Raw genomic sequence first — 24,876 nt, forward strand, 5'->3', positions numbered from 1 at the left:
CATTTTATTGTACCAGCAGTCAATCTCCTGTTTGGAGTAGCAAGGATTTGCTATGGAGTTTGAAATCTGAATCCAGCTTGGCTTCACATCTGTTTGATTTCCTTGGATTGTTTGCCAATGTTTTGTGCATTTTCAAGAAGTCTATTAACTTAACAGTATTATAGTTGATAGGATAGTGTTTTAAAAATATGGTATAGGTTGAGGCTGTGGGATCATGTAACAGTTCTAATGTTGCATGCACAACAGAAAATTTGGGTAATTAATCATCCTGTAAGAGCAAATTATTATTGATGGTCCCATGATGGATTGGTGCTGGCATTGTCCAGGACTGAGCACTTTATGGCCATGGATTCCAGGTGTTCAGAAAAAGATGGACAGGAGTCTGGGGAATACTAGTTAGGTTAGAGATTATAGTACTGGATAGCAAGATATTTTTGAGGTGTTTAGAAAATAGTCCCTGTTCGTCATTACCATGATGCTAAGGGTATTCTGTGTGCCACAAAATGGTTTGAAGACAGGGAAAACTTGTGAAGAAATCAGAGTTGAGTAAGAACTGAAGTGGTGACACCTCAATTGTACAAACATGTAATATTGCTAGCGTATAGAAAAAATAGCATTTCTGAAATTCATTCAAAACTTTAGAATGTTTTGAGGAGGGGAAATGACAAATGGAGGTTACTGTAAGTATGACCTGTTAGATTTTTGAGAGATTAAATGTTAAGGGATGCCCTTAAAGTCCCTTTCTCTTTGATTTGGCTATAGAACCTTTGGCGATCGCATTTCAAAGCTGTCCTGAATTGACCGGGATTTGGAGGGGGGGTGTTGAGCATAAAGTTTCTCTTTATGCTGATGACATTACTTTTTCTTTCAAATCCATCTACATCCTTACCTCCAATGTTCTCACTTCTTGATCAGTTTAGCCAGTTTTCTGGCTATAAACTTAATTTACATAAGAGTGAACTTTTCCCAATTAATAAAGAAGCACAAGAATTAACATTTCGTGACCTCCCTTTTAAAGTAGTTCATAATCAATTTACTTATCTTGGGATTACAGTCACAAGGAAGTTTAAAGATCTTTTTTGTGAAAATTTTGCCAATCTTTTATATACTACAAAACAGAATCTGTCACAATGGTCACCTCTATGTCTTTGGTAGGTCGTATTAATGTTGTTAAAATGTATGTTCTCCCTAAATTTTTATATTTATTTCAATCAATTCCAATTTTTATTCCTAAATCTTTTTTTTGATTCCTTAGACTATTATTTTGTCATATCTGTGGAAGAATAAGCGTTCTAGAATTAATAGAGTTTATCTCCAAAAATCTGAAAAAGAGGGTGGCATGGCCTTACCTAACTTTCGTTTATATTATTGGGCAGCCAATATACATTGTGCTACCTTTTGGTCTTTTTTCCATGGCCAACCTGAGTGCCCTAATTGGGTGGCAATGGAGTTGAGTTCCACTAAAGATTTATCTATTTCTGCACTTCTTGGCTCTGTACTCCCTAGTAGTTTGTCCAGATTAATTGTTAATCCTCTTGTTAGACACACTTTGCGAATATGGACTCAGTTTAGGAAATTTTATGGTTTCTAAGATTTTTCCTTTTCTAGTCCTATCTTACATAATCACCTTTTTTTTACCTACTATGTATGATTCAACATTCCATGTATAGGAAGGGCATTAGACATTTTGAAGATCTTTTTATTGATAATCGCTTTGTATCTTTTCAACAGCTCTCTGCTAAGTTCAATCTGCCTAATGCTCATTTTTTCAGATATCTCCAAATTAGACACTTTATTAATCCTTTAGTTCCTAACTTCCTTGAAATGCCTGAGGAAAATGTTATGGATTTATTTCTTTCTATTAATCCACTGGGTAAAGGTTTAATATCATTTATTCGTGATAAATTAGCATTCTTTCGGCGTGCCCCTGTGGATAAAATTAGAATGGCTTGGGAGCATGATTTAAATATCTCTTTATCTGATGAGACTTGGGACTCGATTCTCAAATCGGTTAATTCAACCTCTCTTTGTGCTCGCCATTGCCTTTTACGGTTTAAGATTGTTCATAGAGCCCATATGTTTAAATCCAAATTATCTTGATTTTACCCTAATATTAGTCCTCTTTGTGATAAATGATAAAGGCCTCTCTTATTCACATGTACTGGTTCTGTCCTAGCTTGGAGAAATTTTGGAAAGATGTCTTCATAACTTTATCTTATATTCTGAATCACCACTTAGAACCTAACCCTTTAATTGCTTTGTTTGGTTTTTTTGGGTGAGACAGATTTACGTTTGAGTTTGACTAAGTGTCGAATATTATCTTTTGCTTCTCTCCTGGCTAGATGTTTAATCCTCCTTAGATGGAGAGATGTTGCCCCGCCCAAGCATGTTCAATGGCTTAATGATATTATGTCCTGCTTAGACCGTGAAAAAATTCACTATTCAGTTCTTAATTCGGATATAAAGTTCCGTAAGGTCTGGGGACCTTTTATTGAGTACTTTCATAACCTTCCTCTTAACTAAGGTTTTTTTTTGGTCCCTTGCTTTCAGCTCCTTTTTTTCTGTATCTTCTGTTTTTAAGTGTATTTACAGTTTTGGGGGTTTGAATGTCCTGATTTATATTCTCTATATTGTGTTGTGGTTGGTCTGGAGTTTTTTTTTGTTGTGGGGCTTGGGGAGGATACTAATTTTACATGTCTTCTCAATTATCTTTTTTGTATTATTGCACTGTATTAATGTTCTTCATTTTGATTTGGGGTTTTTTTTCTATCTGTAGCGATGTAGAAAATGCATTAAAAAAACTAATTAAAAAAATTTTTTTAATGTTAAGGGATGGTACACAATTATTGACAGGACCATTAACAGTATTGATGTATGGAGGGATCTTGCAGTCCAAGTTCTTAGCTTCTTGAAAGTTATTTCCCAAGTTGAAATGCTGGTAAAGAGGGTGCATGGCATGCTTACCTTTCTTAGATAAAATATTGAGGTCAGGAGTTGAGGAATTATATTGCAGCTTTATAAAACTGGTTAGCCTGCATCTGGAGTGTTGTATTCATTTCTGGTCGCCCCATTTTTAGAAAGGTGTGGGGCTTTTGAGGGGGTGCAGAAGAGGTTTGCCGGAATGCTGCCTGGATTAGAGGACATGTGCTATATGGGATGGTTGGACAAACTTGGGTTGTTTTCATTGAAGCAGCAGAGGCTGAGGGAATGTCTGATAGAAGTTTTGTAAGATAATGTTGCGCGCAATGCACTACTGAAGAAACACGGAGGCAGAGAGAGCTGAACTCAGAATGCCTTTACTGATTCAAAATCTCACCTTCCATGGGCCCCTGTGACCCACAGGGTGGACGTTACATCAGACTGTCCCCAGAAGGTCTGCCCTGAGCGGGTAGTTCCAAGCGCGCTACCACGTGTGTGCCTGTGGCTCCCGATGGCGGTTCGAGTCCCGTGTGTGCGGGCTGCCACAATATGTAAGTTTTGTAGCATTAGTATCAGGCAGTATCTGTTTCCCAGGGTTATAGGTGAGAGGGGCTGTGTGGGGTAAGTTTTGTAGTGGGTGCCTGGCAGGAGTAGTAGTGGAGGCAAATACAGTAGAGATTTGGATAGGCACTTTGCAAAGAATGGAGAGGTTGGGATATTACTCTAAACCAAAAGGAATGTTTTAGCAACAGCTTAGCACGATATTGTGGGCTGAAGGGCCTATTTTACTGCAGTATTTTCAGTGAACTTGGGGAGCTGAAAAGGAAAATAAGACTAGCAAGTTAAATAAAAATGAATCCCAACATATTTTATGGTAAAAGATAACAAGAAGAGGGGTTTAGATTTAAATGCATAACCTGTTGAAAGGACAAGATGGCAGAATTGGAATACTCAATTGATTCTTTGCTTGAGCCTTCTAGTGGAAGAATTCACACTGTGGTAGTGGATGCCGCGGGAGGAGTGATAATTAGGAGGATGTATTAGAAAATCTAGCTATGCCTTTAAGTAGATATAGTCACAAGGGGTGGTCCTTGGGTCACTGAGGGAAATCCATATGCAAAACTAGAATGACAAGTCTGAAGTCATTCAGAAAAATGCAGTGATGTATGAATATCTCTAGACTTGTTGCTTTGACTTCTGTAGTGAAACTTTTAGAAACCATTTTGGGTGGGGGTGATGGGGAATGAATGGAGTGAATAGAATAGAAAAGGGTAAGTAATTTTTCAAGCTGAAGAAAGGCATGTTCTGCATGATCATTTCTTGTACTTTTATACTTTCTGCTTTTGAATTGGCTGTGTTGGGTAAAATTTTAAACTTGCATATACTATAATTAGTCCAGCCATAGTATAATTCACTGTTTGTCTTTGCCTTTGTTGTTTGCTTCTTCTCCTTGCATGTAGCAGCTTTAAATTACTGATATAATTATGTCTTCTAGACTTCCACATTCACTTCTGGATTTTGAATTTTGTATCCTCAGTGTTTGTCCTTAGTATAAGCAAAGGTTGCCCCCATCAACTAAAGGACTCTGTTCTTTTTTCAGTTATCTTCTGCCTTTAATATGCATAAAGTGCTATTGAATTTCCCTTCATCCTGTTTGAGACTCTACATTTCCTGTAACTTCTGTTTCCTGTCTGACTTTCAGTTTGGGTGTTGGATTATTATTGTCACATACTGAGATACGGTGGAAAACTTTGTTTTGTATGCCCTCCAGGCAGATCATTTCAAGATACAAGTACATTAAGATAGTCCAAATGGAAAAACAGTAACTGAATGTGGAATTTAGTGTTACAGTAACAAAAAAGATCCAGTCCAGGCAAGCGATATGGTGTAAGGGCCACATTGAGGTAGATTTTAAATTCAAGAGTCCATCTTTATCACAGAAGAATCTTATGGCAGCAGGTTTATGTGTATCTTCTGCACAATGGATGGGGGCATAAGACAATGACAGGGGTGAGAGGGGTCTGTTTTGTTCACTTCCTAAGACAGTAGGTAGGGAGGGGAGACTTGTTTCTGTGGCATTCTGCAATTTGTTGTGTAGGGCAGAGCAATTGCTACACCAGGCTGTGAGGCTCTCTGTGGGGTATCTATAAAAATATGTCATATGCTCCTCATTGTTTTTATATAATTGAGATATCTCTTGATATAGAACTTTGTTTGGATTTGCTGGCTTTGCCTTTCACCCTCACAGAAGCATATCAACTTACATCTTATTTCACTGTTGTCTTGTATGTCTATTGGGTTAGGAGCAGCTACTGGGAAGTCACCCTTTCCCCCATTCAGTAATTTAAATCTTTACCCTTTCCAATAACTGCCTTGAACTAAGGTCACTATATCTAAAACTAGTTGCCTTCTGCCACATCAACCAATATGTTCAGAGAATATAGGTTTGTGCAGCTCAGGGAAGAGTCCTGTCAGCTCACCTTATCCATGATACCCAATCGGTCTGTATCATTTTATGTCTTTCCTATACTTATCTAGATGCCGTTTAAACATTGTAATTTTCTTTTTCTGATGGCTCATTCCAGATATTCATCAATTCTTTGTATGGAAAAATTGGCTGCTCATGGTTCCTTTGAATTTCTCTTTTTCACCTTAGATTTAACCCTCTGCCAGACTCTTCCCTTGAAAATAATTCTGACCACTTACCCTATCTATATGCTTCATAATTTTATAAACCTCAGATCATCCCTCAGTCTCGTATTGCAGTGAGAATAATCAAGCCCTATTCAATCTTTCCTCATAACTACAGCCCTGTATTCCAGCAACATCCTGAGTGAATCTCTTCTGCACTGTCTATTGCTGCTTTCTGTCTTGTGTGCTTTGAAGACTAGATCGTGCAAAATATTTTAAATGTGGTTAAACCAATGCTTTATAGTTGCAGTATGACATCCCAACTCTTACAGTTAGTGCCTTGGTCTCTGAAGGCATGCATCCCAAAGTCTTCCTGTATATCAGTATCCTAATGCCCCTGCCGGTTAATAACATAAGTCCTGTACTACTGCTGATAAGAGTACTGGCTGAAAAAGCTTCCTGGATACTTGCATCCTGAAACCTATGTGTGACCGCCTCCCTGTAACGGTCTGCCAACCTGCTGACCACTGGAATGTAGCTTGATTTTCATCTTGATATCTGTAAGGAGTTGCAGCCAAATGCACTTCTCAGGTATAGTCATTAGGGACGTGATTTCCCTCATCCCTAGTTTCCCATCTACTGGAAGAGGAGCATACCATATCCTCCCAAACCAATTATGGGCCATTTTCAAATGTGCTTCTTCTCTTAGGGATCCTGGTAAGTGAAACTTAGCTGAAATTCCTGAAGCCTACCAAGTTTAAACTGTTGTGCTTCTCCCTTCAAGTCCAGTCTCCTCATAAGTGAAACTTCCTGGCATGGAGTCCATTCTAATTAATATTAAAGAATCTCTTGTACTTTGTCTTGAATGTACTTATAGCGACAACCTTCACAGATTTAGAAGTCACAGTCTGTCTTGTCGCTCATTGGAGCAATGATGTTTTTTTTTTCTTTTGACAACTAGCTTGGTGATTTTGCAGTTTTTTCCTCTAAATGGTAACTTTCTGCTTCTTTTAACAGGCAGCTGTATTTTTTGGAGGCTTGTCAATCAAAAAGGATGAAGACATCTTGAAAAAGAATTGTCCTCATATTGTTGTAGGAACACCAGGACGAATCCTAGCCCTCACACGTAGTAAATCGCTCAGTTTGAAATACGTCAAGCACTTTGTATTAGATGAGTGTGATAAGATGTTGGAGCAACTTGGTTAGTGACATTTTTTTTTGCCTGAGATAAATGTTAAATAAAGTTTTCTTATTAGCAACAAGTTGACATTTTCTCAGATAATAATATTTCTGCTGTTTAATCATGATTGAAAATGGACAATGTATTTTTTTCTAGAGTACATTCCATATTTTATATAACCAAGATGATAGCATGTAATGTTATATGTATAAATATCCCATTAGTTTACCCATTTCCTTTTGTCATCGTCTTCTTGGGAGATCCACTTGAGTCTATAAGTAGTAGGATTCAAGAATTACTTGCTTAGGAAAATTATTGTACATACTTTATGTAAGTGAAAGTATTAGTTTAAGATTTATTGGGATAACAGCTGAGATTGATTAGGTTTGGATTAATAAGGACAATGTATAGGCAATGATCTACTCCTGTTCTCTATTTAAAAATGATTTCTCTTCAGGAATGGAACACTCCTGGGAGCATTACATAATTTTAATTGGAGGGGCCATGTTATTGTAACTAGGAAGAGTGGTCAGTCTGACAAGTGAAGTAATATATAAGGGCAGATGTTTAAAAACTTCAATAGGTATGTTGATATGAAGTGATTCCTGGAATGTTGTATGCAGTGGGAATGGATGCAGATTATGAAATGGTGTTTTTTTTTTAATTAGTCTTACTGATTTTTGAAAGGCATTTTTTTGGCTTTAGAATCTGTCATTCATGATCTCAGGATATGGTGCAACTCTGGAACTGTGGGAAGCTTATTTCACTCCAGGATTTTCAAATTCAGAGTCAATAAAAGAGAAATCATCAGCAAATTTGGATATAATCAAATGGTAGTTTGAATTCTTTGAAGGTGTGATTGTGTTGGTAGACACACAGTCAAAAGATTTCCAAAAGATATTTGACAAGGTGCCATATTAAAGGCTGTTAATGTTACTTAAGAGCCCATGGTATCAGAAGAGGGCATAGGAGTCATGGAACCTGGAAACAGTCTGCTCAGCCCACTATTGGCACCCATTCATAATTGCATCTTCCAGCCTACTGTCCTTAGACATAGCCTAAAGGCTGTCAGAGACTCTGCTTCTGTACTCCATTAGGCAGTGTATTTCAGGTACTTGCCATTCTGTAGATGAAAATTGTTCCTTTCAGATCCCCTCTCCATCTGTGCAGTTTGCGCTAAATCTGACCTCAGCTTTTGTACAGCTTACAGGTACTTCTAGTTTTATGTATCTCAGTCTCTCCCCATAGCAGAAACAGCTTAGCATAGATATAAACTGCTTGTCAGTTGTAATAAATAGGACTTTTAGTGGAGTGCTTTAGGAATCAGTTCTTGGCCATTGACTGATTTCAGTTCACATTAATAACCCAGAGGGTAACAAGATATTGTACATAGACTGAATTACTGGACGAAAACTGTAGATAGAGTTTGGATAGGATATGGACAAGTGTCATGTACTTTGGCAAGAGGAAACTGGGTGGATTATTATCTAAATGGAGAGAAACTGCAAATGAGTGAAGTTGTGGTATTTTGGCCTTAACAGTATAGGGATTGGAGAATAGAAATATTTTGTGATCATTGTACAGGATCTTGGTGAGGCTGCACCTCGAGTAGTGTATAGTTTTTGTCCCCTTAAAGCAGAACATACAAACCAGACTGGGATCCCAGAGAAATAGCACCTACCTTTATCTGTCTGCCCCTAATTCAGATTCTACATGCATGGCCTTAGTCAGAAATCTGCTGAGATTGGAACTTCCGAATTAAGGCATTTTTATTTTACTTTGTTCAAATCAATCATGGATTAACTTGTATGTTTATGTAGGTTGAGTGTAAGAAATTCTTGCCTGGAGCTTCCATTAATATACAGATTGACTGATTAATGGTGTTCTTAGTTTTGCTGTAGGAACATTGTGTTGCAGGCATTGACATTGTTGCTCGTTTGTTTACAGACATGCGTAGAGATGTCCAGGATATTTTCCGTCTAACTCCTCATGAAAAGCAGGTTATGATGTTCAGCGCCACCCTAAGCAAGGAGATCCGTCCCGTCTGCCGCAAGTTCATGCAGGATGTAATTATTCATCTTTCTTACCACTACCCTCAAGTTTTTGATGAGCCACCAGCAAAGTTGCTTGTATTCCTAAGAGTCAAGCAAGGCCTAATCTCGAATGGAATGGAACGGCACGTTGCTCCTCCTTGAAGTTCAACGCCACACAGTTGTACCCTTTTCAAGATTTCGTTTTCACCAACTAGCTGTAGATAGTACAGTTTAGGTTAAGGGGCCTCAAGCTTATGCCCATGTATCTCCAGAAATGCTCATGGTGGGAGAGATCAAAAGCATGTTTTTGTGACAGACTCGGCCATATTTCAGTCTGTTAATAACTAGTAGAGTTATATTCAGCCAAGTTTAGTTATGCAGGCTTCCCACAATTTCCACAGAAGTTAGTTGCGATTTCCGGAAGATCAACGGTTTCGGGTGCAGACAGTGAAGCCATCATGTTAGCTCATTCTTCCTGATAAAAATCACCAAGCGATAGTGCAGTTGAAAGGTGTTCCATCACAGCCATTCTCACACCACTCAGTCAGCAGTTAGTTGCATTGTATGGAAGATTGTGCCCTTGGTCACAAATTCTAGTTTAGCGCTGTAGCAATATCCTGTTAATCTACAACCTCCAGAAGACCGGCATATTTGGGGTGAAGCAGTTTTTTAAAAAAAAGTTGGGCAATGCCCTGGTTTTATATATTCTGAAGAGAGATGTAATTTTAGTATCTTCAGAAGTGATACCTGCCGTCGTCGAATGGAAGAAGATATTCCCTTATCGCTAGGGTGCGATTGTGGCCAGCGCAAACCATAGCCACTGGTGGTTAATCATGTTATCTATCCAATGGACTGGTTCATCCATTGTGCTGCTGACCTTGAGACCTGCAACGGTCAAGGATGGCTGCAAGAGGACTCCACCACCTTCAACACAGCTTTACAAAGTTCCATTTCTTAATGTGGAATGGTTTGTATGCAACACACTGTAATGAGGTGACTGTTGGCATAATTGCAGACTCCTGCAATCAAAGAAAGCAGATTTTAAAACCATAAAGCAGCTTAATTATGTCATGTGCCTTGAATGGCTGATTGGCCAGTGGGCTTTACATTTGGAATGTGGTATTGTGACAGCATGCTACATATAAAGTGGGATTTTGGAATTCAGTTTTCCATGAGTTGAATATGGGTTGTTTGGTACTTGTGGTTAAAGCTAAAGACTTTTGCGAACCCAGTGTATTCTATCTTGATTTGACCAGCACTTTTATGCCCATTACTTGGTGCCAAATTGATTTTGTTGTAAAGAAATCCAGAAGATAGTGCAAAAAAAGGTAAATTTTTGTCAAACCAAAGACTGGATATTGCACAGTAAATTGATAAGTTTTGTATCTAAGCACAAAAGAATGAAATTCTTCCAACCGCTATGATGGATTTTGGAATTGTTATTTTTAACAGGACGGCGTGATAACATGATTAGCACAATGCCTTACAATACAATGCAATCGGTTTCATTTCCCAACACTGCCTGTAATGAGTTCTTCCCATGACTGCATGGGTTTCCTCCGGGTGCTCTGGTTTCCACCCATAGTCCAAAGATGTACCAGTTGGTAGGTTAATTGATCATGGTGAATTGTCCTATAGTTACGCTAGGGTTAAATTGGTGGGTTGCTGTGCAGTGTGGCTGGGAGGGCTTATCCATAAATCCGTTTCATGACCATTCTATTACTGTGTGCCTTACATTTATCCATCATCTACTTCTGTTGAAAATGGCCATCTTTGATCTCACATGTTAAGAAGACAAACTGGTTTGAGAAGTTTGGTGTAAAATTAATGAAGAAAATTTGGCTTACGCCTCCATTTTTCCCCTTTTCCAAATATTTATCTGCTTTTCAGAGTTCCTTTCTGCCAACTTAATGCATTTCATCACAACAGCTTGCGAGATTTGTTCCCTTCTGTGTTTGTCAGGTTGCCTTGCGTCTGTCCTCTGTAGTCCACCTGTCATGGTCTGCATGACCTTTATAGCTTTTTACTGCATTTCATTCTGTTTGCATTTTAGTTTTTCAGTAGGAGATCTGTTTCTTTGGTATCTGCCTATATTGTGTTTTTACCTGAATTTACTGCTGCTGGAGCTGTTTCATGTAAAGCAAATGTCCATGCCCTCATCATGGCCACTCATCACGAGTAAGCTGAATGATTTTATGGTGTGTAGTGTGTAAAAGTAAGATCTTAATTACTACACAATTTATGAACAGCAGTGATATGATGCCTTCTTACAGCCGGTTACAGCATATTGGATGTAGTCTTTTTTGGTTGGCTATTACTATTCATGTGCTTGTGCTTTGCTTTGTTTTAACTTGGTCATACTGTTGTATCTCCGGTTTTAGTTGAAGTCCACTGAAAGGATGTAGATAGCGTTTGCATATAGGCTTACACTCTCAGATTTGCACTTACCGCAAGTACCAAACAATGCTACACTAGATCAGTAGTTCCAGCTTTAAAAGGGGAAGGTGGGTGGAAAGGAATGACAACTCATGGATGGTTCCTTATGATGGGTGTTGGTGATTTGACTCATGATACCAGCAACCTCATAGCACGGGGAGCCCTGGTATGAGTAGTTTGTCTGGAAATGGAGTCAGTATTTGGGAGGGTGAGGTTCTTTTTGCTGGCAGTTTAAATGATGTGCATGTATATATTTTTCATCTAGAGGCAGTTGGCTTGAGATTAAAATTCATGGTTCCACATTACAGGGACCTATGCCAGCATTTTGAAATTCATGTCGCTTATGGGGTGTGTCTTTTGTCATTGGGAAGTTCTGGTGACATTGTGTGTAACTTGAAGGCTTTGCCAGATTATATATCAAACATTTGGTTGGTACTAGGTTAATTATGAAATAGGTTTTAATGTTCAAACCTTTCTATCTATAGTGCTTAAGTCAGGGGTGGCCAACCTTTTACATTAATGTGAAAGAAGATAACATTTGCCAAAAGATGTGCATGAAATAATAAAATCGCCAAAAATAATGCTAAGTTTTAGATTTATTCTCAGTAAAACCTATTTCTAGCTTGAAGCTACTTGAATTCCTATTACAGATTTTTTTTCTACAAATCGGTTTTTGGTTAATACTTTTTGCACGAGTAGGCTTACATTTTTTATTATCATCACTGGGTGCAATGCGCTACTTCTAATCATCCAATGCACCACTTTTGGCACATGCGCCATAGGTTGGCCATCCCTGACGTAAATGAACTATAGACTCGCCCTCCAGTGAGTTGGAAATTTTAAATTTGAGAGTGGACTGTTCCTTGCATGGTTATTTGAAATTCTAGCTGGATTTTTTTTGTGGAAGACTGTGAGACAAAATTGACAGTTTTTAGTGATCAAGTAATAAGACGGAGGCAGTGTGGTGGGTGTTTGAGGATTTCATCAAGGCCTTTGATGTTCTAAATCATTAATGTTCATCTACATTGATAATTTAGAAGAGAAAGCAAGTGGTGTGGGTGGTGAGGAAGTTGTCTAAGGTATCAACTAGATCAACTGAGAATGTGGGCAGTGGAATGTTAAGTGTGCTATTTGGCCAGTTAAACCAATTCAGGGAATACATGGAAAGCGGTGGGACTTTGGAAGTGCTATTAACCAGGGAGACATTAGAATGCAAGTGCATAGTTCCCTGAAAGTGGCAGCACAGATAGATTGAGTGGTGGAGAGGTATATGATAATCCTTGTTCTTGTTGGCCAAGGAATTGAATATAGAAGCTGAGACGTGATGCATTTGTACAAATCATTGATGAGGCCAAACTTGGAGCATTGGAGATTGCCACACAGTAGGTAGGGTGTGACTTAAGGATGCAGAAAAGATTCACAAGAATCTAGCCAGGGCTGGAGGGTTGAGTTAAAAAGTGATTGGATAGATTAGGAATGATTTCCCTGGTGGATTGGTGGCTGAGGAGTCACTGTCTAGAGGTTTATAAAATTATGAAGGGTATAGATGAGGGTAGATAGCCACAGCCTTTATTCCAGGGTAAGGGTGTCTAAAATTTGAGGGCATAGGTTTAAAGTGAGAGGAAAGATTTAAAGTGGAATCAAGTGGCAACTTTTTCCACTCAGTGGGTGGTTGGTACAAGGACTGAGCTGATGGTATTTGGTAGAAGTGGATAGAGACACAAAATAGAAAAGGTCTAGAGGATAATATAGGTGGGTATCTTGGGAAGATGTTTTTCTGTGCTGTGTAACTACGAATTTCAGTGAGCTTAGCATTGAGCAGTCTTATTTCTCGTTCCAAGTTTGCACCTGCGGCTGGAAGTAGGTCTGTTTTGAGAAGTTGGGCTTTATTTTTGTGTTGGTGTAGTGTTAGAGATCGATACAAATCTTGTAACTGTACATTTACAAATGCCTTAGAAGGTTGCAAGCAGCATTCTTAACTTCTCCCCTCCCTGATCCAAGTCCCACCGTGTGCTGCCAATTATTATATCTTCCTTTATGCAGTGCCTCGGGTGTAATATTTCCCACTTCAGTCAATTGATTTCTATTAGCCATTTGTCAGCCCAACTTCCAGACCTTCAGTTCTAAAACATTCCATCTCACTTAAACACAGCCATTTCTAATATAAGTACACTTTATCATGTGTCACGTACATTGATAAGTCCAAATGATTATTAAAGTGCATAATAAAAATCAGAGCCCATGAGTATTACCTTTCATTTCACAGAAACACTTGCTGACATATATCCTTGAACCATATTGGATCAGGTGCCATTTTCCCTTGTGTCAAAATGGCTTTCACTTTTCTGAGCAGGCTGTCAGGTCCTATCAGAAGCCTAACGATCATCCATAATCAATATTGGACATGCTGCCCTCATTGGCCCCCTTTATCATTTATAAGTTGGCTCCCTCTGACCTTACCTTGACATACCCACGCTGACTGACCTAGTTTTCCAGTCCTGTTGAAGGGTCTTAGCTGTTTATTTTCATTCCTGGATGCTGCATGGCTTGCTGAGTTCCTCCAGCATTTTGTGTGTTAAAATGCTGGAGGAACTCGACAGGTAAGGCAGCATCTGGGGGAGGGAAAGGGACAGTTAATATTCTGGTCAAGGCCTTTAATCTGTACTATCAAAATGAAGACTTGCCCCTTTCCCCCCTTTTTTAAATTAAAAAGTGATGTGACATTAGCAGTGCTCCAATCCTTTGGCATCAATTTTGTTGCTAGGAGGATTTGGGAAAAATGCTTGAACTTTCTCCCTTGTTGCTTTTAACAGCCCCTATTATACTTATTGTTCGTATAAAGGCAGTAGGTATATGGGAGGAGATCATTTGGGTGGGCATCTACTGTTGCTGCAAGTGTAGCTGTTGGGTTGGTAGTTCCTGGGAATATTTTCATGAGGATGACTTGAGTGCATAAAGTTTGCCGATTTTGGTAAAAGCTGTGCTGTAAATACACTGTTTACATTGTTGGCACACTGCAGTGAACATTTGAGCTTTTAACAACAATGCATGGGGGGGGGTGGCATGGTTTAGGGCTCTGGTGTGGAAAATCTGAGGTACAGGACAGGAGATACAAGCAGATTGTAGCTGAACTTGGGATGCTAATCATTGTAAAATAATGGCCTTCAGGTAGAGATGGAATTCTAGTTGTTTACCAGGCTGTGGAGTTGTAGATCTGTTACCAGTTGGTAGATTGGGTTTTCCTCATTTGGTTTCTGAACTAATAATTCCAGCCCTGGCACTGCTGTCACATTAGTATTGTTTGTGGCTGAGCTAGCTTTAACATTTCATTCTATCAGGGCTGGCTTATTAAAGGATGAAGTAAATTGTCATTGAACTTAGATTGGGGTATATTGGTAGCTAGTTGAAGGCTGCATTTATAATTTCGGATTATCGATATTGTCGGGTTGGTAAATACTCCCAAGAAGTAGAACAAGTTGCGTATGAAATGTTACATCTTTCTGGTTTTTTTTTTCTCTTTAGCCCATGGAGGTGTTTGTTGACGATGAAACTAAGCTGACACTTCACGGATTGCAACAATATTATGTTAAACTAAAGGACAATGAGAAGAACCGGAAGTTGTTTGATTTACTTGATGTCCTGGAATTTAATCAGGTGAGATGCTCTGGACTGACTGAGACTTGGAAGCTTACTTTACTCAGAGGATGCATACAAAAACTGGCCTTTGCCCTCTTTCTGATATGGCTTTGAATTTGATTCTGGTGAAGGCGGTGGTAATATGTCTGATTTCGGATGTCCAGTGACTGAGTTTTGATATATTTTAAAGAGAGGACAGAAAAATGATGCAGAAGAACCCAGAGGAACATCGGTCAGTTTTTTAAATCTTTTTTTCTGCAGTGAGATGTTGGGTAATCTTAAATCCATCTGTTCTTTTATTTTGATTTAACTAATATTTGTAAACATCTGCTTTTTGAAATTCTTTTCTCCATACCCATGAGAATTACCAGTTTGCAGTCTTGTGTAGGCAAAGGCTTCCTAACATCACCTCTAGTTTCATGATAATGAGTGTGGGCCTGTTTGTTCAGCACTGAAAGCACAGTTCATTTAAAATAATACCTATTACATCACTGGTGATAAATGATCTCACCAACAAGATGAGAAAAGTTCATTTAAGTACCTGAGGTTTTCTTTTACCAAATGCCTGGTTGGTAGGAAGTCCATTGGTCTTGATCCAGGAGCCAGTAGATTGTGGCATCCTTCAAGCCTGGTTACTGTCAAAAGGAGATTCAGTTTAAATGTAGTGACTCATTCTTACATGCACAGCTGTCACTCAGTAGGAGTTCTTGTTCCTCATGCTGCCACCAGGTATAAAGGAAGCACATAGTGTTGGGACCTATCTGCTTTCTTCTCAACATTCAGCTTGGTAGTAATGTACTGTGGACAGGATAGTCCTCAAAGCCTTGATGCATATCTAACGCTGGTATTCCTTGCAGGTGGTGATCTTTGTAAAGTCAGTCCAGCGCTGTGTGGCATTGGCACAGCTGCTTGTGGAACAGAACTTCCCAGCCATCGCCATTCATAGAGGGATGGCACAGGAGGAGAGGTCAGTATCACTGAGTGGTGGCTCTGAACTACCTTATAGTTCTTCTGATGCTTTAAAATTTGTGAAGTCAACATGCCTCAGAGGCTTACCTTCCCATTCTTCATCCCCATCCCACTTGCCTTATTTGTAGGTTGTCACGATATCAGCAGTTCAAGGATTTTCAGAGGCGTATCTTGGTGGCAACAAACTTGTTTGGCCGTGGTATGGACATAGAACGAGTGAACATTGTCTTCAATTATGACATGCCTGAAGACTCTGACACATACCTTCACAGGGTGAGAATGCCACACAGTAAACCCCAGACTGATGAGTTTGTCTGTTTGGAATTTTTAAAAATTATATCTTTAGCCATTTTCTGTACTGTATTTTGCACTATTTTCTATATAGCCCAGCCCTTTGTATTGTGTTATCCTCCTGATGACTGTCTTGGCTTCAAAGATGTGAAAAGACATGGTTGGAAGCAAAAAGTGTTAGATGTGTCAATATTATGGGGGAGCCAGGAGAAAAATTGGTACTTGACCATCAAATCTGTGACTGCGTCGTTATTGATGGTGATTCTTCTGTATAAGACAGGGAATGGCAGAGGATGGAAGCTTATTACCTCTCTCAAACCTCAGTGACTTTACTTTCTGGCTGTTTGAGAACTTCTTTCTCAGGAGTTAAGTGTGCTGTGTGCAGTGGAGGCTGGTGTCATGAGAATCTTAGAATTTGGGTCTGGGGTGTCCTGGGTGATGTCAGCATCTTTGTTGGAAGGAGAGAATAGAGGAGCAGGGGGAGAGATGGGGATTAGTGATCCTGCTGCCTTTGTTATCTTTAAGGGTATGTTCTGTTTGTGCTCTTCTGTGTATTTTAAAAATGTAAAGTTATGTTGGGCTTCATAGGTGATGCATTAACATTGATAAACTCTCTGCAGGTTGCACGTGCAGGTAGATTTGGTACGAAGGGTTTGGCCATTACCTTTGTGTCCGATGAAACCGATGCTAAGGTTCTGAATGACGTACAGGATCGATTTGAAGTGAATGTTGCTGAGCTGCCAGATGAAATCGACATTTCTACTTACAGTACGTATCAAGGTCAAGTTTTTTCTGCTCGCCCTTGAACAGTAAGGCTTTGAGGGAAGTAAGGCAGAATTGTTTTGGGGAAAGAATATACTGTGATGGACACAGTTGGGGCACTGATGAAGTTGTAAGGGCAAAGTTCAACAAATTTGTATGTTATTTTTTCACATCAAGACAGTGGGACAAGCAGCACTGACTTGTTTGGTTCAGCATAGGCTGAAGGGCCTATTTCTGTGTAATATGAGACATGTCTTTAGCGTCTTCATTAGGTGGGTAAATTTTTGGCAGTGTGCTAAGTCTTAACTGGTACATCAAATTTAGCTCTTCCTCCTGGTTGCCCTGTGCAACTGTTTGAGAGCAGTAACTCTTCCCAAGGCTACAATTTTGACGATGTGGTTATGTGTGAGGCACACTCACTAAGTGCTTTTTATGGTGTTTGTAGCTGGGGACTCATCTGCAGTGACTTCTCTTCCATTGTCAGCACAACTTGTTCTCATAGCTTCCTCAATACACTTTCAGATGTGTATGATCAGACTGCATGCCAAGAGGATTGGGAGCGCTAATGCTTGTAACAGACATTAGGTTGTTGGATTCATAACTATATTCTGTAAGGTTAAAAAGTGTGTATTCCTAAATCGGCGGGACTGTTCTTTTACACTTCCATGAAAGTCATTCAGCACAGCCTGTAGCTCAATTCATTTATTGAAGCCCTCACTACTGCCCTATAATCTCTAAACTTCACAGTAGAGCGGTAGAGGTCTGCTCTCTTTCAGGATGGAGAAAGTGGGTGGTGAATGTGAGCCAGGCCCAGCTTTTTAAATGGTTTATTTTGTCTTCAGTGGGCAGGTGGTGTTGAGGTAGAGTTAGGCTTCACAGTGACGTTTGAAAACTGTAGAGATGGTCAATAGAGTGATTATCCCAGGTGATCATTAAATTAACTTTGAAATGTAAAATAGATCTAGACAGTGAGTAGTTGGCCTGAGATTGGGGTCTCCTTGCTCAGATCACACAAGCTGTGTAATGTTCCACAGCATCTGAAGCTTCTGATTAATGAGAATTTCTGTAGTGTCTTGAAATAGTTCATGAACTACCAAGTTGTCCATTGCCAGTCAGTCCTTTTGTAAGAATGGCCTGTAGTAAAGCAGCAGTTCTTGGGACAGGAGCATCACACATCATGGCTATATTATCTGTGTTAATGTTGCTTGAGACCTGAAAACCATTTAGAGATTTTTGACATCACATAAAGGTGGATAGGGCCTCAGTATAGCATTGAATTCAGTAATGAAAGTGTTCATTTATCATTGGTGTGGTGAAGGAAATTTCAGCTTGTAATTTTGACTTTGGAGAATGTGCTGTTGTATTATTTAATGGAGAAGTTAAATAATGGACTGGATCACAGCTTTCTTTTGATCAGAGCACTTGTTATTTCCAGTTATGCTAGGACTGCCAGCATCGTCAATTCCTAATTTCTCTTGCCCATCCCAAAATATGCTCTGAAAGGATTCATGTCCTGATCTTATTTGATCATTGGCATTGAAATAGTGGGTTTTGAACTCTTGGCTCAGTCATAGTTTTGAGGAGATGAATTATATTTTATCCTCTGGTTTGATATTAAGTTTGTTGATGGACGTTTATTAAGAATGTTTATGCTAATTTTCTTTCAGTTGAACAAAGCCGATAGTCTGTGCCAGCAAGACCTGAAAACGTCCCATGGAAGCTTATTACAGTTGATTGGTGGTCGTCTGTCTACAAGATGAGGAGATGACTTTTTAAGATTTGTTTTGTCAATAACATACTTTTATAAAAAGTTTCATGAATTAAAGTTTGTTTGGAAGAATTGAAGCTTTTATACAATCTGTTTTAATTTGTATATTGCTCTTTCTGCCTGTCTTTACCTAAAGGTGGTTTGTTGGTTAAATAAACTAGTTCAGTTTTTAAAAATATCTACAGTTTTGTGTGCTTGTTATAATTTAGCATTGATCACTTAGATGTTGTAAAAGTAGTAAATGTGCGGAGGTGACAGGAAGGGTCAGAATGAAGTGTGAATTGGTCTCCTGTTTGGTGAGATGCTTTATCATGGGAACCAGTTCTGGGGCCTTTTTGTAGAGATAATGGAGAGAGGCATTGCACCTGTGGTTGCTAAATTTACTGATCTCACAGAGGTGTACAGAAAAAGTTGAGATGGCAAGAGAATTAAAAATAAAGCTTAAAACTAATGAGGTGAAACTCAAGAGGATAGTGTGTTGAATGCTTACTGTACAAGCAGTCTGAATATTATTTAGGGTAGTAGTTGTTAGATTCTTGATCAAACAAGGGGGTAAATGGTTATTCCAGTTAATGAGACAAGTTGGATCAACTGTGATCTTGTTGAATTGAAAAGCAAACTCGAGTTCATGGCCTTTCCCATAATACAGGTAGGTGGCTGTTCAGGATGCATGACCAGTGCCAACTAGCTAATGTGCTGGGAATGAACAGTGGTGTCCATACCCCAGTCTGAAAGATAGATCAGCGCCTATTGTAATTTAAACAGTGTAGTGTCTATCTGGGGAATGGTTTGGTGAATCAGTGGGGAAAATATGCACCTCTCATAACCCTGAGAATTATAGACCAGTATATCTTCAGTGGTCAGCAAATTATTGGAGGATCTTTGATCATTTGGTGAAGCATAGCCTGATTAGGGATAGCATGGCTTTGAGGAACAGGTCATGTCTTGTGAGCCTGACTTAATTATTTGAGGATGTGATAAAGCACATTGAAGGTAAAGCAGTGGTGGTGGTGTACATGGGTTTTATTAAGGTACTAGGTAAGGTTCATTTAAGTGAACGCTCATTCAGAAAGTCAGGAGTCATGGGATTCAGGGAAACGGGTTCAGAATTGGCTTTCCTGTAGAAGGCAGAGGGTGGTGGTAGAAGGAGCGTATTCTGCCTAGAGGTTGATCGCCAGTGTTCCACTGGGAAATTTTTGAGGGTGCAGAGGAGATTTAACAAGATGCTAAATGGATTAGAGAACATCTAAGAGAATGAGCTGGGGGGTTTTCTCTGGAGTGGAGGAGGATGAGAGGTGACTTAATAGAGGTATACAAGATGATCAGAGGTATAGATTGAGTGGACAGACAGACTTTTCCAGGGTGGAAATAACTAATGAGGGGGCTTAACTTTAAAGTGATTGGAGGAAAGTATGTGTGTGTGTGGGGGGGGGTTATCAGTTATCTTTTTTTACTGGTGTGTTTGTGAAAATTGGCAGAGGTAGGGCTTTTAAGAATCTTGGATACGCACATGGATGATAGAAAAATTGGTTAAGTGGGAGGGAAAGATTAGATTGATTTTGGAGTAGGTTAAAAGGAGAGCACAATATTGTGAGCTGAAGAGCCCTTACTGGGCTCTAATATTTGATGTTTTACACACAACTCGCTCTTCAAGGCACCAGGAAACCTACCAATTCCTTTTCCAAAGGGTATTCCACCCAAGCTTGATATCAGAAAACAAAACTTCTGAATGGCTTCCATCTTAAATAAGATGATCTGTCATAGAGTGTACTGAAGAAGTGGAATCACAATTCCCTGACACATAAGCTCGATCTTTATACTTAGTTCTCTTTCTATTAATCACATCTCACCATTTTCTGCCAAAACTGCCAGTTCTGCATTTTCCCTGTAATGTACTCTAATTGGCACAGGTTTGCTCACCAAGAGCCATAGAATTGTACAATTCCAGGAACAAGCCCTTTGGCCCATACATATCCATGCTGATAAAGATGTATTTCTTACATCCTTCACATACATGAGTAAAAATCTTTGGGTTTCATCTGTCTGAATGTGCAATATGCAAATTATAGTAATTTGTAATAAATAGTATGTACAGTATGATAAGCAACAGAACAGTCAATATAGCTTAGAAATACAATTGTATCAGCGTGAATTAGTCAGCCCTATAACCTGGTGGAAGAAGCTGTCCTGGAGCCTGTTTGTCCTGGCTTTAATGCTGTGTTTCTGTTTCTCAAGTGGTATCAGCTGGAAGTTTGTGGTTGGAGTGACTTGGTCCCCAATGATCCTTTGGGCCCTTTTTACATGTGTTGTAAGTGTCCTGAATAGTGGGAAATTCACATCCACAGATGCACTGGGCTGTCCGCACCACTCTGCAGAGACCTGTGATTGAGGGAAGTACAGTTCCCATACCAGGAGTGATACAGCCAGTCAGGATGCTCTTAATAGTGCCCCTGTAGAAAGCAGCTGGTCCCATGTTATTTACCACCTGCTATGAAAGAAGGTTGCTCCTCACGTTCTTATTAAGCCTTTCATCTCTATATGTCTTGTTTTTGATTTCCCCATTTCTGGGGCAAAAAGATTGCTTACCCTTCCATCCCTCATAATTTTATATACCTCTGTGATGTTCAGTCTCCTATGCACGAAGGCTAACTTTCCCCCTAAAATCCTGTACCGAGTCATGGAGCTTAATCTTTCTCTATCTCTGCTTTTTTAAAAAACACACATTTCTAGAGAAACTCCGCAGGGTAGGCAGTTCCTGTGGAGGGAAGGTTGAGACTTTTAATGTAGACTGCTCCAGATTCCAGCAGCTGTAGTCTTGCATCTATATGCACCTCTGAAGATGCCTTCTGTCCGCTTGACAATTGGCCATGATGTTGTGGTTAGAATCTGGAATTCACTGCTGGCTAATGCGATGGGTGCAGATTCCATTACAATCTTTAAGATGAAATGAGGTAAATATGTGAAGAAGTAAAACATGCAAGTCTACAGAAAGAGGGCCATGATGGGGGTGGAGGCAGAGTTGCCCAGGAGCTGGTGACACAATGGGCTGGCTGGCTCTAACCATTCCATAATCAGTTAATTTCCACCAAACAGTCTATATAGCTTTGTTCTGCAAAGATCCCTCCCCAACCTGTGAAGGCAATCGTGCAGATTTTCCAATGTAACAATGACTCCACTCATTGTCACAAGTTCCATTCTCTGAGAAACATGCTTGTCCACCCTGAAGTGTGGGGAATGGGACTGGAAGAAATGTTCGGTGGTCTGACCAGCTATGTAGAGTCATGGAGAAGTACATCACAGGAACACGCCCTCTGACTCATCTAATCTACACTGAAACTGCCAACTCCCAATGACCTGCACTGGGACCATAGCCCTCCATGTACCTATCCAAACTTCTGGCAGTTCATGGTCCCCTTAAACTTTTATCCCTTCAGACATGATCTGGTTGTAGTCTCACCCAATCTCAGTAGAAAAAGCCTGCTTGCACTTACACTATCCTTACCCCTCATAATCTTGTACACCTTTATAAAATCTCAGTCTCTATGTTCTAAAGAATACAGTCCTAACCTATTTTAATACGCAGGTCCTCCAGACTCAACAAGATCATACATCTTCTCTCCACTCTTTCAAGCTTCTTTGCATCTTTCCTGCAGAAAACTGCACACAATACTCCAAATTTGGCCTCGCCAAGATCTTATACAACTTCAACATAACATCCCATCTTCTGTTCCTAATACATTGATCTATGAAGGTCAATTTGCCAAAAGCTTTCTTTATGACCCTGTAACTCCCTGGGTCGCCTCAGGCTCGCTCAGCTCATTCTCGTCTAGGGGGAGCAGCCTTCGGCCCCGCCAAACTGGGTAATCAGCTGGTGTGGATGCTGTGTGATGTCCCCGCCTCGCCCAAAACCAGACAGTACACCATATGCGATTTAATGAGTACAATTTATAAAGGTTACTATAACTAAGTGATTAATAACCATACAGTATATATGAAGAGAAAATTAAAGAAAAGGCGCCAAACTTATCAAAGTCCAAACCACTAAGTGCACAACCGTTGGAGCTCAATTACTGAAGTCTTCTCGCCACCATTCGATCCCCTCCGAACTCCTCGACTCTCCAAACAGCTCAGGACCCTCCGAGTGGTCAACCAAGCACATCTAGCTTCATCCCCCCCCCCCGGAGAATCTCCCGGCCTCGGACCCCCCTTTGGGGTCCGATCCTTGCCCAGCTTAGAGCATTGCGTCCTCTCTCTCGACCCCCTCGCGCCGATCTGCCCAAAAGCCCGTCAACAAAAGCTTACAGACTCAGAAGAAAGAACATTAATCCCCATTTGGTTTACAAAGGAATACCATTCTCGTTATCAGTAAATTAGCATTCCTGCTAGTTAACAAAAGGAAACCCTTTCCCAACAGTAACAAAAAAAAGAAACCCCCTTTACACACTTCCTCCACCAAATAAAAGTCATGTCCTCATGACTACTAAATAACTCGCCACCTTTCCTGCCAACACACAGTAACCCAAGCACAAACAGTGACATCTCCTCCCCACACAGTAACCCTCACGCCCTGTTCCTCAGGCGCTACTTAGGCCAACTATCTGGGAGTTCCCTAACCCTTCTGAGGCCTCCGTACCCCCTCACCTAAACCCTTCAGGCTCGGACACAACTGGGGATACCTTGGGCCCACTACCAACTCCTCTCTCAACCTCTCACTCATGCCCCACACTGCACACAGCTAACCCTCCCCGCTACACCTGACTCAATGGGAGAAGGGCCAAAGGTCTCTTCCTCAATCGAGGGAAAGTCAGCAAAAGGCAGCATGTACCACACATCCAGCACATCATCCATCGAATCTGTATTCTTCCTCATTCCTGTGATCGGTAGCTGCTGTTTGATCTTCTCCAAACGGAAACACGTGGCCTGCACTGCTCCCGCAGTCTCTTCAGCCTCCTGTTCAGTATTCACTGCACTTCTCTCCAGCTTTTTCTTCCTCATGACTTCTTCCAGATCAACTTTCAGGTTTTGCACTTCATTTGAACTGTCGATGGTCATCTTCAGGTTCCCTTCAAGCTTCCGCTTCTCTCTTCTGAGATTCGTCTGTAATTTCTTCACCTCTGCAAACTCCCCTCTCCGGGTTCTCAGTTTGCTATTACCCTCAGTCAGACAACTTTCTTCATTCTCTCCAACTTGTAAGTCTTCCGAATGGTTCCAGATCACTTTCTCCAGTCTCTCCGTCTTAATTTCAAACTTGGTTCCGTAGAGACAGTCACTCGTGAGCTGCGACCTTCGCCAGCCCTGGCACGTGTCCCGAAAACACTTTAACTTGGTAGTTCTCAGCTGCTCCTGCAACGACCTCACTTCATATTCTCCTGAGGCAAATCCAAATACCAAGAGATCATCCACATACACCAAAACTCCAAACGCCTCCACATCCCCTATGGTCTTCCACCTGCCCCGCAGGAAGGTTGCAAGGGCTCCAGATATGCCCTGTGGCATCTTTTCGGACCCGAAGACTCCTAGGGAATTTATAACGGCCGTCTTCTCCTTGTTGGCCCCACTCATCGGGATCTGGCAACATCCACTCCTCCGATCCAGCACCTTAAACCACTTCGCACCACTCAGACAGGCCATCGCCTCTCCGGCCCTCAGGGCCATATTCTGGTCACTGACAGTGCGCCTCTTCGGCGCAATATAATCCATACACACGCTGCCTACATCTTCCACGGCTGTAGGGGCCAGTCGCCGCAACCTCTCTCTCTCCGAGGTGTCTTCAGCAGTCAACTCCCCTCCCTCGTGGTATTTCGCAGCGTCCACGAAGAGGGTCTCACCCTCAGATACTTCCCCCAGGCCGTACCACCACTGGCTCTTGTTTGAATTCGTTATCAGCCCAATGCTGCTACACACGTCTGCACAAGCAGCTCGAAACCCTGGGTGCATCGACAATGCCTCCAAACAGCGCTCACCCACCTCCTCCGGGCAGGCCCCCAAGCGCACCAACAGGATATTGGTTCTCTCTAGAACAGAAACGCTGCCCGTCTCAACAGGGTCCGGACACATCAGCATTAACGATTCCTGAACCTCAGTCTCCTCCACATTTGCCTCTAAGAACTCCATTTTCACTGACCAACAACCGTTGTCTGGATAATCACCGGCACTGGTACCCCGAATCTCCAGTGTCCTCAATGTCGTCAAGGGTAAATGCTTCCAATAACGGTTATGAAACAAACTGTACAGCAACTTCACCGGCGCCC

At 40.7% G+C, this 24,876-nt stretch overlaps 1 protein-coding gene across 4 annotated transcripts in view; it reads left to right on the forward strand.

The window, feature by feature from the left end:
- LOC132406434 (ATP-dependent RNA helicase DDX39A) overlaps positions 1-18,803 on the forward strand; it is a 33,777-nt gene extending 14,974 nt beyond the window's left edge. For all 4 annotated transcript variants that reach the window (XM_059992077.1, XM_059992078.1, XM_059992081.1 and 1 more), the window contains exons 5-11: positions 6,568-6,751; positions 8,678-8,796; positions 14,722-14,853; positions 15,693-15,802; positions 15,933-16,077; positions 16,716-16,863; positions 18,525-18,803. In XM_059992077.1, coding sequence (XP_059848060.1) covers positions 6,568-6,751; positions 8,678-8,796; positions 14,722-14,853; positions 15,693-15,802; positions 15,933-16,077; positions 16,716-16,863; positions 18,525-18,541 — 855 coding nt within the window. In that variant the 3' untranslated portion in view covers positions 18,542-18,803. The remainder of the gene's footprint in view (positions 1-6,567; positions 6,752-8,677; positions 8,797-14,721; positions 14,854-15,692; positions 15,803-15,932; positions 16,078-16,715; positions 16,864-18,524) is intronic.
- The last annotated feature ends 6,073 nt before the right edge of the window (positions 18,804-24,876 follow it).

Source organism: Hypanus sabinus, chromosome 16 (assembly GCF_030144855.1).
Source record: "Hypanus sabinus isolate sHypSab1 chromosome 16, sHypSab1.hap1, whole genome shotgun sequence".
NCBI lineage: Eukaryota > Metazoa > Chordata > Chondrichthyes > Myliobatiformes > Dasyatidae > Hypanus > Hypanus sabinus.